The sequence below is a fragment of the Coptis chinensis genome, chromosome 1 (assembly GCF_015680905.1).
Source record: "Coptis chinensis isolate HL-2020 chromosome 1, ASM1568090v1, whole genome shotgun sequence".
Lineage (NCBI taxonomy): Eukaryota > Viridiplantae > Streptophyta > Magnoliopsida > Ranunculales > Ranunculaceae > Coptis > Coptis chinensis.
The window spans coordinates 2,544,573-2,558,923 of NC_141456.1; the positions used below are offsets into that span (position 1 = coordinate 2,544,573).

General features: G+C 36.4%; 1 protein-coding gene across 1 annotated transcript; it reads left to right on the forward strand.

Annotated features, from left to right (window-relative positions):
* The first annotated feature begins 12,342 nt into the window (after positions 1–12,342).
* Positions 12,343–14,196, forward strand: LOC147521273 (methylecgonone reductase-like). Its single transcript, XM_086603675.1, has 4 exons — positions 12,343–12,703; positions 12,899–13,145; positions 13,668–13,847; positions 13,933–14,196. Exons 1-4 carry the CDS (start codon positions 12,393–12,395, stop codon positions 14,155–14,157), a joined length of 963 nt encoding a protein of 320 aa, XP_086459801.1. The 5' UTR covers positions 12,343–12,392; the 3' UTR covers positions 14,158–14,196.
* Positions 14,197–14,351: the final 155 nt, after the last annotated feature.

The window sequence follows — 14,351 nt, forward strand, 5'->3', positions numbered from 1 at the left end:
TTAATTATTGTATTAGTAAGATGCTTGGCTTAAAGTCTTAGTTGCATTGTACAGCTGAAGAGTTAGGTCTCATGTCTCAAGTCTCAACTATGAAAAGAGATTTCCTCAAATATTTGGTTGTAGTAGTTGAAAGGTGTATAACGTAAGTATGCTACACCTTGTGATGGATATATGAGGGTATATATTATGATTTTTTATGGTTATGGATAATTTGTCTCACTCGATAACTAAAATGTTACTGAAACTAGATCTGGAAAATTGGTTGTTTTGATTCAATATCCCTTTGAAGCGAACCAGGGTCCAGGGGTTAGCCATGGTAAACGAATTTTGCGCCATGTTTTGGAAAAATAAGAACAGCATCGCGACTTATGTACGTACAGTGAAATTGAAAAAAGTATGTAGAATGAAACCTTATAATTTCTACTGCGTACACCGTTAGAAGCTAGCTAGAAACTTAGAACATGCATGCTTAGGTACGGCAATCACAGTTAACATGTTATGGCATCATGATAGAAGATATCTGCACAAATATATAACAAATCTAAACAACAATATTTTACCTGGGTTGAGAACTTTTTGATCCCAGCAAAAGAAAATGAGAGCACGAGTGAGTTGCATGGTGAGTAAATTCATTAAGTACAGAGTCCAATAAAAAAAGCGTTCAAAGCTCACGAAGCTTTCTCTTCAATTTGTGAAGAGGAACTTTCACAGTCCAACAAAATAATGCCATAAATATTGAAAATCTTATTGAGATTTCTCTCCACCTATATGGAAAACCACGAAAGTACCAAGTAGCTACACCTGAAATTACAAAACCAATCACTACTCTCTCATGGGCAGTGAGTTTTCTATAAACTGATGTATAAGGGTAAGTCCAATAGTTTTGGGGCTATCCCACTAGAACACAATAGCACAGGAATAGTGTTAGCGGGATGGTGTAAGTCACACCCAATGGCTTCTAAACCACCTGCAATTGCCAAAAGCATAAAGAAAATATTTGAATTTCTAACCGCCTCTCCCAATCAAGGCCCAAAATATCGAATTCGGTAAATATTTCGGTGTATCCAAAAACTGATATATATTGGATATATCGAAAATATTGGAGATATCTTTTTTTGTTGACCAGTCAAAATTTTGTTTTGTATATCGATATGTCAGAAATATCGCCGATTATATCAAAAATATCATCAATTATATCGAAAATATTCTCAATATATCCGTCAAAATCAACAATATTTGGTCAAAGTTAACAATATCGGTTAAAGTCAACAATTTATATCGGATATATCGGTCAATATATATCGTTATATCGGAAATTTTGATATATATCGGAAAAAAAGGTTCAATATTCGGTGGATATATATCGGATATATCGATATCGGTGTACCAAAAAAATAATATATATCGGCAATATTTTGGGCCTTGCTCCCAATAGCGTGTACCAAATCAAGCAAGTATTACCAAATACCACTCCTAGTGACGTGCAAACACTTTTTACCCGCTATTTGTAGTGGGGTGCTAACAAAAACAAAATATATTCTACCCGTCTTTTAGAGTGGCGTGTAGACTATACGCCATTCTGCTAAAACTTGTGCTATGTATAAGTAAATTAATAGTGATAGTATTAACGGGTTGGTGTTTTGACACACCATTAGATTAAGATTTTCGCCATATTTGATGGGATGGCACACCATTGGTCTTGGCATAATATCACCGAATTTCAGCACTATTTTCGATATAAGCCCAAAAACCAAACTTTGCATATCTGTTAATATCGTTGATATATGGCCAGACAAAAACAATGTAAATTGGGCATAATTGTCAAATCATGGTCGTAGGTATTTCATCAGTTATTTCATGGGCACGTTGATAGTCAACCATGTCGATATATCATGTGATGAACTTATAAGGTATATCGATCATAGAAGAAAATTGTTTGCGTAAAAGCATAGACTTGGTTAAATACATACCTTTTCGAAAGACTTTCTTTGACGCAAATAATTATATATATATATATATATATATATATATATATATATATATATATATATATAAAAAAAAAGATTTTGGTATATATATATATAAAGAAAAAAAGATTTTGGTATATATATATATAAAGAAAAAAAGATTTTGGCATTGTGGAGTCAGGTAACAGCCACATCCAACTGGTTTTGAGTAGTGGGTCTGTCCAAGTATTGGTCCTATTGAAAAGTGATGAACACAGGGCAATGGTGCACTGGGCCACTTCTGCCAGCACTACCATACAATTGAGGTGCTTTCGGCCTTTACTTTTTCTACATCAAAATCCAACTCTACATTGAATCGAAAATGACATATCTACCCAACAAATGTGGGTAAAATTGTTGACCGGTTGGATCTAGGCAAATTTCATTTCCAATGTGGTGCATTTGTTTGCCAAGAGGAAAAGAATTTAGAGAAATTATTGGTAAACCGCCCTAAGTGGAATTGGAAAAAATTGGATTCTAAATAGAATCTATTTCCTTATTTGCATTCTTGAGAGGACCCTTGTGAATTCAAAGGAATTTCTTTATTTATTTCCTTATTTGCATTTAAATTGGAAAGAAATAATCCATTTGACGTATAGAGTATAAAGACTTATAAAAGAAATAAATAACTAAATTGAGGAACAAATATGACAACCAAACACAAAAATTTACATAGGAATCGAAATCCTATAATTTCTGAAAGTTTGCCAAACACACATTGTGTAAGTTGGAATCGAATTCTATCTAAGTGGATTCCATTCCAATGGTTTCCAACTCCATTCTATTCCTAATTAGTTTCCAGTTTGAGCTGCTAAACACACTCCAAATGTAAATTTTGTGGTGTAGGATTATTAATAAACTAGATAAACTTTTGTAGTATGTCGACCTGAATCGAATACATACAACTTAGTATGTTTAACTTCACGATCAAATTCAGTTAGTACAGCACATTGCATTTCGTTGAAAACTACAATTAATTTTCTCAAATTTTTTTATATGTATAATGTCTTAAATCTTGAAATATTGCCTCTTAATTTTATCACAAAACACACTCTTGACGACACTTATTGTAAAATGGCATTTTTGTAGCAAAGAGGCACTTGATTTTTTTTCACCCTCGGTAATCAAACATCATACTAAAATTTAAATGTGTAAATTGGAGAAAGCAGAGTGTGTAAAAGATGGAATCACATTTCAGTATGTGTAAGAACATTCCCAATCACAGTCACTATGGAGAAAAATTGACAAATTTCACCATTTTTTGGGAAAAAACCCTTGCCCAATGCAAGGGTGACAAAGTCGGTCAGTTGTAACTAAGTGAAAACGAGAGTAGCAGTTGCTACCGAGAAAGTAGTTGAGTTGTGAACTTCGGACGAGATGTTTGATTCCGTCTGGATTACAAAACACATCAGACAGAATCAAACATCCCGTCTCGATATATTTCTTTTTTTCTAGACGGAATCAAACATTCCATCCAGAGTCCTAACGACTATATCTAACAACGGTTAGAAAGTCAGAATGGTCAAAAATTAAAACTTTGGTATATATACCACACTTCCAACAATCATATTTCTTATTCTTCAAAATTAGTTCTTAAAAAAAAAAAAAAAAAAAAAATTAGTTGAATTACTTTCAAATGGCATCTCAAGCATCTCAAGCAACTCAAGAAAGTGGTGGCACTCAATCAAAACCCAAAAAGACATCAACTCACTTTAGCATGCCCGAAGATCAAGCTATATGTCTTGTTTGGATAAAAATTAGTGAAAACTCCGTTATTGGTGTTTTCCAAAATGCAAAAGGATTTAAAAGTTCTGAAATGGTGTGGCAGCTATAATGTTAGTAATCGTGACAAAATTAGAATCCGTTTTTTATCTCAAACAACGCCACCATGACACGATATTTGAAAGTGCACAACGCACTTTTCATAGATGTATTGCCTATATTCATATTACACGCAATACAACAAACTATTCAACACGATATAATTTCAACTCAAATTTTTTTAACACAATGCAACAAATTCAAATTAGTTACACAACAACAAACTTGATATAAACTAACATAAATAATAATAATTAACATAAAAAAAATCTAAAACTTACTTGAGACGCCGCCACTCTATTTGCTACGTGTTGGGTGGATGTTGACGCTAATGGTGGGTGTTGGTCGATTTCATAACGTGGTGGAAAGTTAAAGCCAAGTTCAATTTCGTCCTCCTTGTTGACGACGATCCTTTTTGCCATTTTTTTTTGAAATTTTGTAATTTCCAAACTATCTACTACACTCCTGGTGTGGTGAGGCAGGTGGAGAATCATTGGTGGGGGGGGGTGGAGAAGTCATTAGGAATTCAAGAAATTGAAAAAAAATCGCAATGGAGGCGCAATGGAAGAAACTGAAAGTGAGTTGTTTCGCGTCTGTTATATTAGACTTACCAGACATAATTTTTCATTTCGTTTCGGGCAAAATGCATCCAGACATAATCAAACATTATGTTCGAGATTCAAACTCATTTTTGTATTGCACAGTTTCAGTTTGTTTTTCACCAAAATAGTAGGAAACAAGAGAAATTGAACCTACGTATTAAAAACTCTCGCTTGCATTGGAAATGCTCTAAATGGACTAATGGGTTATGGGTATATATATGAAACCTGATTTGGGGGAGGGTAGAAGTGGTAATAGAGATGCTGATTGTGGATTGTCATTGCAGTGGTTATTGATTGGGTGTTGAGTTATTTTGTTTTGTTGTTGAAAATATGATTTCTGAGTACTACGGCCTGCAGCGGCTGACAATATTTGGCAGAGTCTTCACTCGGGGCTTTCGGTCAAACCCGTAGTTAAATCTCTTTGACCAGTGAACCCCAATCAAAGATCCTCGTCCGTTTCATTTCCCAAATTACCCTTCCATACCGTAATTGTACGTCTACAATTCTGACAAACCGTACAATATACTCTTATCTACTACGGTAAATACTACTTTCACACCGACAGTTACGTGATAAAAAGGAAACGGTTCTTTGATTAATTTCTCGCGAAATAGGCACGACTTTCGTGTGCTCCCCATATGCTGTGTAGCACATCACTTTCGGGCTACATATACCCAGTCCAGCCCAAGGTCTACTTAACTCAAAGTCTAGGTAAAGCCCGCTTCGCTATACTCAGCTGACGATAGAAGGGCACTGGATCTCTTCGAACTAGGAGAATCTGTATGCTGGGTGGGGATGTGGTGAACCAATTGTTTGCTCCTCTAGGTGAAGTATCGGGGCTTAAGGAACTGCAAGAAGACGAATGAGTCCGTTATTAGCTAATACAAATTTATATAAAACTTTAAAATAAATTGTGGTGTTGGTATCCTAATCTATAACTAATTAGCAAAATTTGCGTGAAGAAATATTATTAAAATTCTGCGCGTTTTGTTTTTTTGAGTCAGTGGGCACTTTATCTAGTGCCTCATGCAACATGCCCTCAGGCCTCATCAATATCTAAGTTCAAAACAGCCAGCCCCCCAGGGCTCTCCTGTGGCCAAAAGCAGCTTCTCTTCTCCCCCAAGTTTTTGAATTTGAATTTTGAATCCTTCTCTCTCTAGTGTGCTAACTTTCTTGGACTCTCACTGATTTTAAGAAATCTTTATTACTCTGGTTCTGCCACACAGTTTTCTTAACTCATCTTGCTGTCTAGAATAGCGATAGTTTGGTATGTCCTACAAAAAGATAAGATCCTGATAGCTCTTTTAGCCGGCTAGTTATGGCAGCCAATTTCCAAGTTATGCTGAGAGGAGAATCATCAAGCTCTACATCTCAAACAAAGATAGAACTGTTACAAACAAAAATGCAAAACCTCTTTAGTTCCAAGGAAAGGAAGGTGGTGGACATCAAATGCAAAAACTCGGAGAGTGTTATAGATGGAAAAAACATGTTACTGGATAAACTGTTTGGAGAACGGAAAATGAATATTCAAGATATAGCTGATGAGCTACATCGGAGCTGGCAAACTCGAAGTCAGACAAGGTTGGAATTGATATCAAAGGGGTTCTATAAGCTACATTTTGACAACACAGAGGAATATGATCATGTGAGAAAGAATGGTCCATGGGTTGTGCACGGCTTTATTCTGTCAACTAAGAAATGGAAGACTCCGTCAAAACTGGAGGAAGATCCATCGTTCGATATGGTTAAGTTTTGGGTCCAAATCTTTGGACTACCAGAGAACATGATTAATGAGGAGAACATTAAGATTATTGGTTTAAGATTGGGTAAGGTTAAAGCTACGGATATGAACTGCTCGTCAGAATTCAAAAAATCGGTGGCTAAAGTCCGAGTACTCATGGATATAAAGGAAAGATTATTAAAAGGGATTGACCTACGAACTAAATCTGGAGATATCTTTCCGGTCACTTTCAAGTATGAAAAATTGGATATTTTCTGTTATTTTTGTAAAAGAATAGGACATGATATCTATTTCTGTCAACAAAAAGAGAAATACGGGATCAATCTCCTTAAGTGTGGAGGCTTTCCTAGAGACATAAAACACAATTTCTCCTTTATGCTGAAAGCAAATGTCTTTTTCAATGGAATGACTAATCTAAATCCTACCTCTGTCACATTTTCCGGTACACCACAAAAACCAAGGAACGATCAAATTCCAGCAAGAAATAAGGGTGCACCGGGGAATCGAAGCTGGGGAGGATCTGGCATCATCGCTACACCACCATGACCAAAACAGGTGGCAAGACAGCACATCTCAGGAACCGTTGGATCTGATCAGGGGGTGGCCCACTCTACTCTAGATACAGATATGACCGTTGGATTTGGAAACTCTGCTAGGTCAAAAAAGACCGTTGAAAGCCATATTATTGTGGACCTAGGGTCAACATCTAACTCTGAGGTAAGAAGCATGGGCTTGGGCCTACCAGGGAAAAGTAGAAGCACAAAAGAAAATGTTGGGCCAGAGACAGATAATCCTGGTTAGAGATCATTAGTCAATTGGGAAGCTAAGATGAGCTCTAGTTATATGGACCTGGATCTATCTAACAGAGATGGGCCGAATGCACAAAAGCGAGTCTTGGTCTATGTGGATAAGAACTAGCTGGAACTCATCTTCATTAACCCTAACTCTACAGTAATCTCATCGGGAAATGATAAAGCCGCATATCTTCAGCCCTCTCTCTCCTCATATCTCATCACGCCTATTTCTAATGATAACATCCCTAATCCTGAGCCTCACCACACCTCCAAACATATCAATTCTGCCACCTTATGAATCTAACCCAGTTTATAGATTTCACAGTTTACCTACACGTGGAAGGGGCTTTAAAACTTTAGTTTCTCGAGGTCCAAAAAGGAAAATGGTTAGATCTGGTCTAGGCTTAAGTAAAGCTCAAAATTTCTCTGGATCTCCATTAGAGAAAAAAATAAAAGAGTGTGATCTGGTGATAAAAGAAACTAATATGGACAACAATGATGGAGATGTTTGGGTTAGAAGGAGTATAAAAGTTGCTGAACACAGATCAAAGAAAGCAAAGCAACTAGCAAACGATATGAGAGCTAGAGGAGAAGGCCATTTGCTTATTCCTAACGAGGCAGATGTCATTCCCATCTCTAGTGATTCAGCAGAGTCTGTAGCTTCTTTGGGGTCTTATGATCGGGCTATGTCTAGTGAAGTTTCTGCAAATGATCCAGCAAGATTGGAAGACTCTTCCTCTGACTCGGGAGATTCGGATGTTCTGGACATGATGGGGCCAGCCTTGCCACTAGTTGTGATGGCCCCAAATGAGTTTGTAGTGCCACTAGCTATGGTAAACCCAAATGAACAATCTTTGATCCCGTTTGTGGAGCAAAATCATCAGGAATTAGTAGGATATGAAGCTAACATAGAAGGGCTTGGTGAACAACCAGAGCCATTTGCTTCGGACTTATCATCAGTGGTGCGTCGTCTTCAGTTCCAAAACATCCAAGGTAATACAGGGGAATCGTCTAGAGTTCAACAAGGTAACCTTTCTGGGTATGAGGAATGTTTGAATGAAGATTTGGGAAACAGTGGGGGCCTGTTGGTCTCTCTCCCAGGGTTCGCGGTGGTTGTCCCCAAACAACTACCTCTACGTCAATGATACACGCCTAGAATTGCCTGGGAATAAGTTCCTCCACGACAATTCAAAATCTAAAGAACATATTAGGTAGGCATGATCCAGATATAGTGTCTCTCTGAAACAAAGGTTAGTAGTGATAGGATTAGTAGGATTAGTAAAATGGTAAGTACAGTGGTTGCTTCAGTGTCCCAGCAGCTATGGGTCTCAATGATGGGCTTGATGTCCTATGGAAAGAGGGAGTGGACCTGGAGATCTTGGGAGCAACTAGAAACCAAGCGACAAGTAAACTTTCCAATTATCATTGCTCAGAATTATGGTATTTCTCTTTTGTGTATGGTGAACCTATAGCAAGTAACAGACACAAAGTTTGGAAGGAATTACGTGATGTAGCTCCTATGATCCTTGGCCCTTGGTGCCTTTTTGGGGATTTTAATGTTATAGTATCCCTAGATAAAAAAATAGGGGAGTATCTTTGATAAAAGTGTGCTTGAGTTCAATGATTTGATTAATGACTTTGGCCTTATTGACCTGGGATATAAAGGCCCAAAATATACTTGGAGCAATAAAAAAGCCCCGAATGGTCATATCATTGAAAGATTAGATAGAGGTATGACAACTGATGCCTGGCTCTTAGCCTTTCCTCGTATGCAAGTAACTAACTTAGTAAATGCTACCTCTGACCATCTTTCTATTATGATTAATCTGAATAAAAAAAATGATAATAGGAATGAGCATGATAAACCTTTTAAATTTTATAATATGTGGTTCTCTGATACTACATGTATGCCTATTATAGATACTGTCTGGAACTCTATTATGCATGATATGTCTAATGTTAATGTGGTTCTTAAGCTTAAAGTCACTCAACAACACTTGTCCATCTGAAATAAAAAAAGTGTTTGGAAATATCTTCACTAATATCAACAAATTGCAAAAAGATTTGGAAAACATTTTGGTAAAACCTTTTTCCCCAACCAATTATGAGAGAGCTAAGGTACTCAAATCTGAGTTGTTTGATTGGTTGGCAAAAGAGGAGAGTTTTTGGAAACAAAAATCCACTACACACTGGTTGAAAGATGGAGGGAGAAACACTAGATTCTTCCATCTCTCCACCATTTATAGAAGAAGGAAAAATAAGATTGAGAAGCTCAAAAAAAATAATGGGAGTTGGAGTTTGGGGAGAGCTGAAGTGGTTGCTAACATTAGTTCTTACTTTAAAGATATCTTCAGTTCTGAACATGAAGCTATTGATTGTGGTGTGTATACTTCAAAGATTTATAAGAAGTTGAGGTTCATCCTAGATTGTTTAAAGTTGAAGAGATTGGGAGTTTAGGGAAGAAGGTAGACTCTTAGTTTAGGACTTGGCTAGTTTAGTTGTGAATGAAAACATTGAAAAGCAAGTTGTTAAAGATTGAAATGACTCAAAATATTGAAAGCAAATAATTGAATGAAAGATTAAAACAAGAAGAACAAGGAAATATTGATTAATTGAAATAAACAAGATAACATAACAAGAAAATAAAGAACAATAAAGTAAAACTTGAATTGAAAAACAAGACTAGCTAGAAATGTAAAGCAAACCAAATGGTTTGGATCCTAATACAATGGATGAGTTCTCTCTCATTTGCTTTATGATTATATACCCCTCCTTTTGCTAATTACATATTTGCCCTCATCCATTCTAAACTAGACACCTCACCCCTTTTACTTTTACTTTTGCTTTTGCTTTTGCTTTATGGGTGCCTTTTTGACCAAAATAGGTTTAGGGATAAGTCTTCATAATTTGAGATAAAGGCCACCATTTTTGGTCTTCTGATTTGAGTCCTTTGACTGTTGACTTTGACCGGTTGACTTGATTTTTTCAGCACTTTTCTATAGCAGCTACTAGTCTTCATAATAAGCGTGATTAATATTCTTTTTGGTGCTAAAACGCAGCTTTTATGATAAGTGGTCTGAAATACTTCTTAACTTGAAAAATGTAATAAAAGGTATGAGTTGTCTTTTCGTTAAGTGTAAGAGGGACGGTAATACATTAATAAAGGGGTAATAAAACACATATTTGGGAGCTGATCAGAACACCCTCAGGATAATGAGAGTATTCTCAACTTGTTTCAGCCTTGTATTACTGAGAGGGAGAATGATATCCTTATTGTTGTGCCTACAAATGATGATATTTGGAGGGTGGTTAGGAAGATGTGAAGCCTAAAGGCCCCTAGGCCAGATGGTTTCCAAGGATGCTTCGACCAAAACACTTAGGACATTATTGGCAATAGTATCTCTGCCTTTGTGAAAGACTTTTTCATCTCTGGGGTGTTTAACCCTACTTTTAATGAAACTTTTATTACTTTAATCCTTAAAGTTAGTAATTCTAAGGTTGTGGCTAATTTTAAACCTATTAGCTTATGCAATTTATGCTATAAGATTATTTCTAAAATATTATCCAATAGGCTTAAGTGTTACCTGAATAAGATTATCTCTCCCTTTCAAGGGGATTTCATAAAAGGGAGAAACATATGAGATAATAATGGCTTGGCTTGTGAGCTGTTTCATAATATGAAAAACATGAAATAAAAAAGTCATGGTTGGGCTACCTTAAAAATGGACATGACTAAGGCCTATGACAAGGTTGAGTGGTTCTTTTTGGATAATATTTTGGATAGACTTGGTTTTAATAACAAATGGAGAACTCTTATTCATCAATGCTTATCCACTTTGTCTTTCCGAGTTTTGCTTAATGGTTATCCTTTAAACAAGTTTACTCCTGAGAGAGGCCTCAGACAAGGGGATCCTCTTTCCCTATACTTTTTTATTATAGTGTCGTCTAAGGTCTTATCTAGGATGATTGCAAAAGCTGAGATGGAAGAAAAAGTCCATGGGATTAAAATTAGGAGAGCTGCTCCTTCTATTACCCATATCCTCTATACAGATGACTTGATCCTATTCACCTGAGGTTATGAAATAGGTTATTTGGTTGCTGGGTTTATTGGATGACTTGGCCGGGTATTGTGCAGAATCAGCTAGAGATTCATTGTGAGAGCATGAGTGCTATATATTTGGTCAAGAACTAACCAAGTTCATCATGCCCGTATGAAATATATTGATGTGCGTTTTCACCTTGTCAGAGAAATTTAGAGGAGGGTGATATCTTACTCACTAAAATAGACACCAAAGTGGTTTCTGGAATCAAGTTTCAACATTGTTTAGACTTGATTCATATCCTTCATTTGAGATGATTTGGCCTTTAGGGGGCATTAGTGAACTATGGTCAGTTTGATCTTTTTACAAGGGTACGTAGGCAGCCACTACGTGGTACAATCGTGTTTGGTCCTTCAGACATTTGTGCATTAAAGAGGAGATTTAATTTGCTATTCAATTCGGTTGATCGGCTTAGATTTGTGAAATCTTCATCGAGGTGGAGAATTGTTGATTTAGGGCACGTGGTTGGGAACATTGGTTCTAAATTTGGTAAAGTCCAAATTCACAATTGGAAACAAGCACCAACTGCTTGTTTATTTCGATATAGAAAACTAACTCTGTAATTGGTTCCCATCACACACGGTCTGTTTCTAACTTGGTTTTTTAGAAACCAATTAGAATACCAATTAGATACCCACAACCTCTATAAATACGAGACCGGTTTGTGGGATTTGTTAAGCTCAAATTAGTTATGCTCAAGTTTGTAAGCTAGGAGTTCTATACTAGTTTAGTTTGTGAGATTCGTGAGTTCGTTTGTGAGAGAAAATTAGTGAGTTATTCGAGATTCTTTTGTGAATCGTACTCTATTTGTTTATCTCTTGATTAGTAAAGTTCTCTTATTTTATTTGGTGGATTAGGCTAACGATACACCACATAAATATTGTCTCTATTTCTATTAGTTATTCGCTTTGCATCGGTAAGCATTTTGATTTATTTGTTTTGGTCGATTTCATCACCATATTCAATATTATTTGTCCAATTGTCACGCTTTCGCATTTGTTTGCGTAACAGAGTTGATCAAGTTATCCAAAATACAGAGGTATACGTGTAGTGGATAGATGCCGCATGCGCTATTGACTGAAGTTTTTCTCAATATATTCATGTGTAGTCTTATTCTTCGATCTCTCTATCCCATTATTGAGATTAGACAAAATTGGCTGGCTGGACGAACACGATGGTTTCTTCATCTGACTTCAAACATTTCGGATAAGGCTCAACTGTTGTTAGACAACAACAACATTTTCTTAAGCCTATAAATTTCGATTAAGCATTCTGGTTAACCTTTATATTGAGAGTTTAGGTAGTACAAAGAGAAAAAAGAAAAAAACATGAGAATGGTTAACGAGACCACATTGAGTTCTGGTCACGTTATGCCATTGCTAGGAATGGGAACAGCGGCATTCCCAGAACCTCCACCGGAACTAGTTGAGTCCTCAGTTATTGCTGCCATTGAACTTGGTTACAGGCATTTCGATACAGCAAGTGCCTACCAATCAGAACCACCTCTAGGCCGAGCCATATCTGAAGCTTTAAGGCGAGGTTTGGTCACCAGTCGGAGTGAACTCTTTGTTACTACTAAACTTTGGCCAGGCCATGCACACCCTGATCTTGTTCTTCCAGCTCTACGTGAATCTCTTGGGTAATTACTAACATAGACTGATAGCGTTAGCCAGTTGTACTTTAACTTTAGCTGCACTCATATCTAGGTATTAGACGGAACATATTTGCGCTATTGCTCCTATTTGCTTCCCATTTGTTTGTTTGTCTGTCGGTTTTGCTTTTTCTTAGTTGTTCTATACAAATCAGTAATCGTGCTTGCGTTTTATTTTGATAGAACTTTGGAGTTGGATTATGTCGACTTGTACTTGATCCATTTTCATGTGAGATTCAACGTCAAAGAAATAAGCTTAACTAGTGCTACGAAAAAAGATCTCCTTCCTTTGGATGTTAAAGGGACATGGCAAGCAATGGAAGAATGCCAGAGGCTTGGGCTAGCTAAGTCCATTGGTGTTAGCAATTTCAGTTGCAAGAAGCTATCTCAACTTCTGGATTATGCTACTATACCACCTGCGGTGAATCAGGTTAATATATAATGTTTGTGCTTGAAACTACAATGTTGTTGTTTTCTTCTAATAAAATTACAATTAAAGTATAATCCAATTATTAGAAAACTAACCAAAATCGTTAATTTGTCCAAACCCCCCACATTTGTCACCCGCAATTCTGACTTCCATCCCAGTTTCGGCAGTATTTCACATAATACCAAATGTACCCCTTAATGATGTCCATGATTGCCTCCTATTTTACTATTTATAATAAAACCCCCGTATTTGTAAACATCACAATTGAAATAAATGTAATTCCTCCCTTCCAAAGTGGTGACAAAAATCCCCACAGTAGATCTGGTTTGTGTATCGTCTTCAACCCATCGTTTGTTGTCAATAACTCATCGTTTTCAACCTTTAGCTTATCGTCATTGTTAGGGTTAATTTGTTCAAACCTTCAACCGAACAAACCTTCAACCCTCAATTAATGACTTCGATTATTTAATATTAAATTGGGGTTCTTTTTTTAAAAAATTTGAACTTAAGATATTTGTTCAGGTAGAAATGCATCCTCTTTGGCAACAAAGAAAGTTGAGAGACTACTGTGCAGAAAAAGGCATTCATGTGAGTGCCTTTTCACCTCTAGGAGGAAAAGGAGCTTTCTGGGGGTCTAACGCAGTTTTTGACTCGGAACAAATTAAACAAATAGCTCAGGCTAAAGGGAAGAGTGTTGCTCAGGTATTTGCAGATGTTTTCTATATAAATTGCTTTATAGCGTATACTGTTCATGAAACAGAGATATAAGCAATAATTTTATGTTCAGATTTGCTTAAGATGGGCATTCGAAAACGGAGTGAGCTTCTTACCAAAAAGCTTCAACAAGGAAAGGTTGAAAGAAAATATGAAAATATTTGATTGGGAGCTGAGCAACGAAGAGTTGCAGAAGATGAGCACCCTTCCCCAAAGTCGGATATTTACATTAGAGTTTCTTGTATCAGAAGATGGACCGTTCAAATCAGTTTCTGATTTGTGGGATGGAGAGATGTAACAAAAAATGTCTATTCAACAAAATTTACTTTGATACAAATGCGTTTTTTTTCCCTCGCTTGATATGAAGACTTGCAAAGACCTGTTGCATAGTAAAAAATATCCTGATATATCGGGATATTTGGGGATATCTATCCATATTTTAGAAAAAAATATATAAATATCAGAATATGTTTAGAGATATATAAAATTATA

Bases quoted from the DNA above. Each gene is read 5' to 3' on its own strand.
- LOC147521273 (XM_086603675.1), top strand. From the start codon at position 12,393: ATGAGAATGGTTAACGAGACCACATTGAGTTCTGGTCACGTTATGCCA. The intron at 12,704-12,898 runs GTAATTACTAAC...TTATTTTGATAG, and splicing joins GCTCTACGTGAATCTCTTGG to AACTTTGGAGTTGGATTATG. The intron at 13,146-13,667 runs GTTAATATATAA...ATATTTGTTCAG, and splicing joins TACCACCTGCGGTGAATCAG to GTAGAAATGCATCCTCTTTG.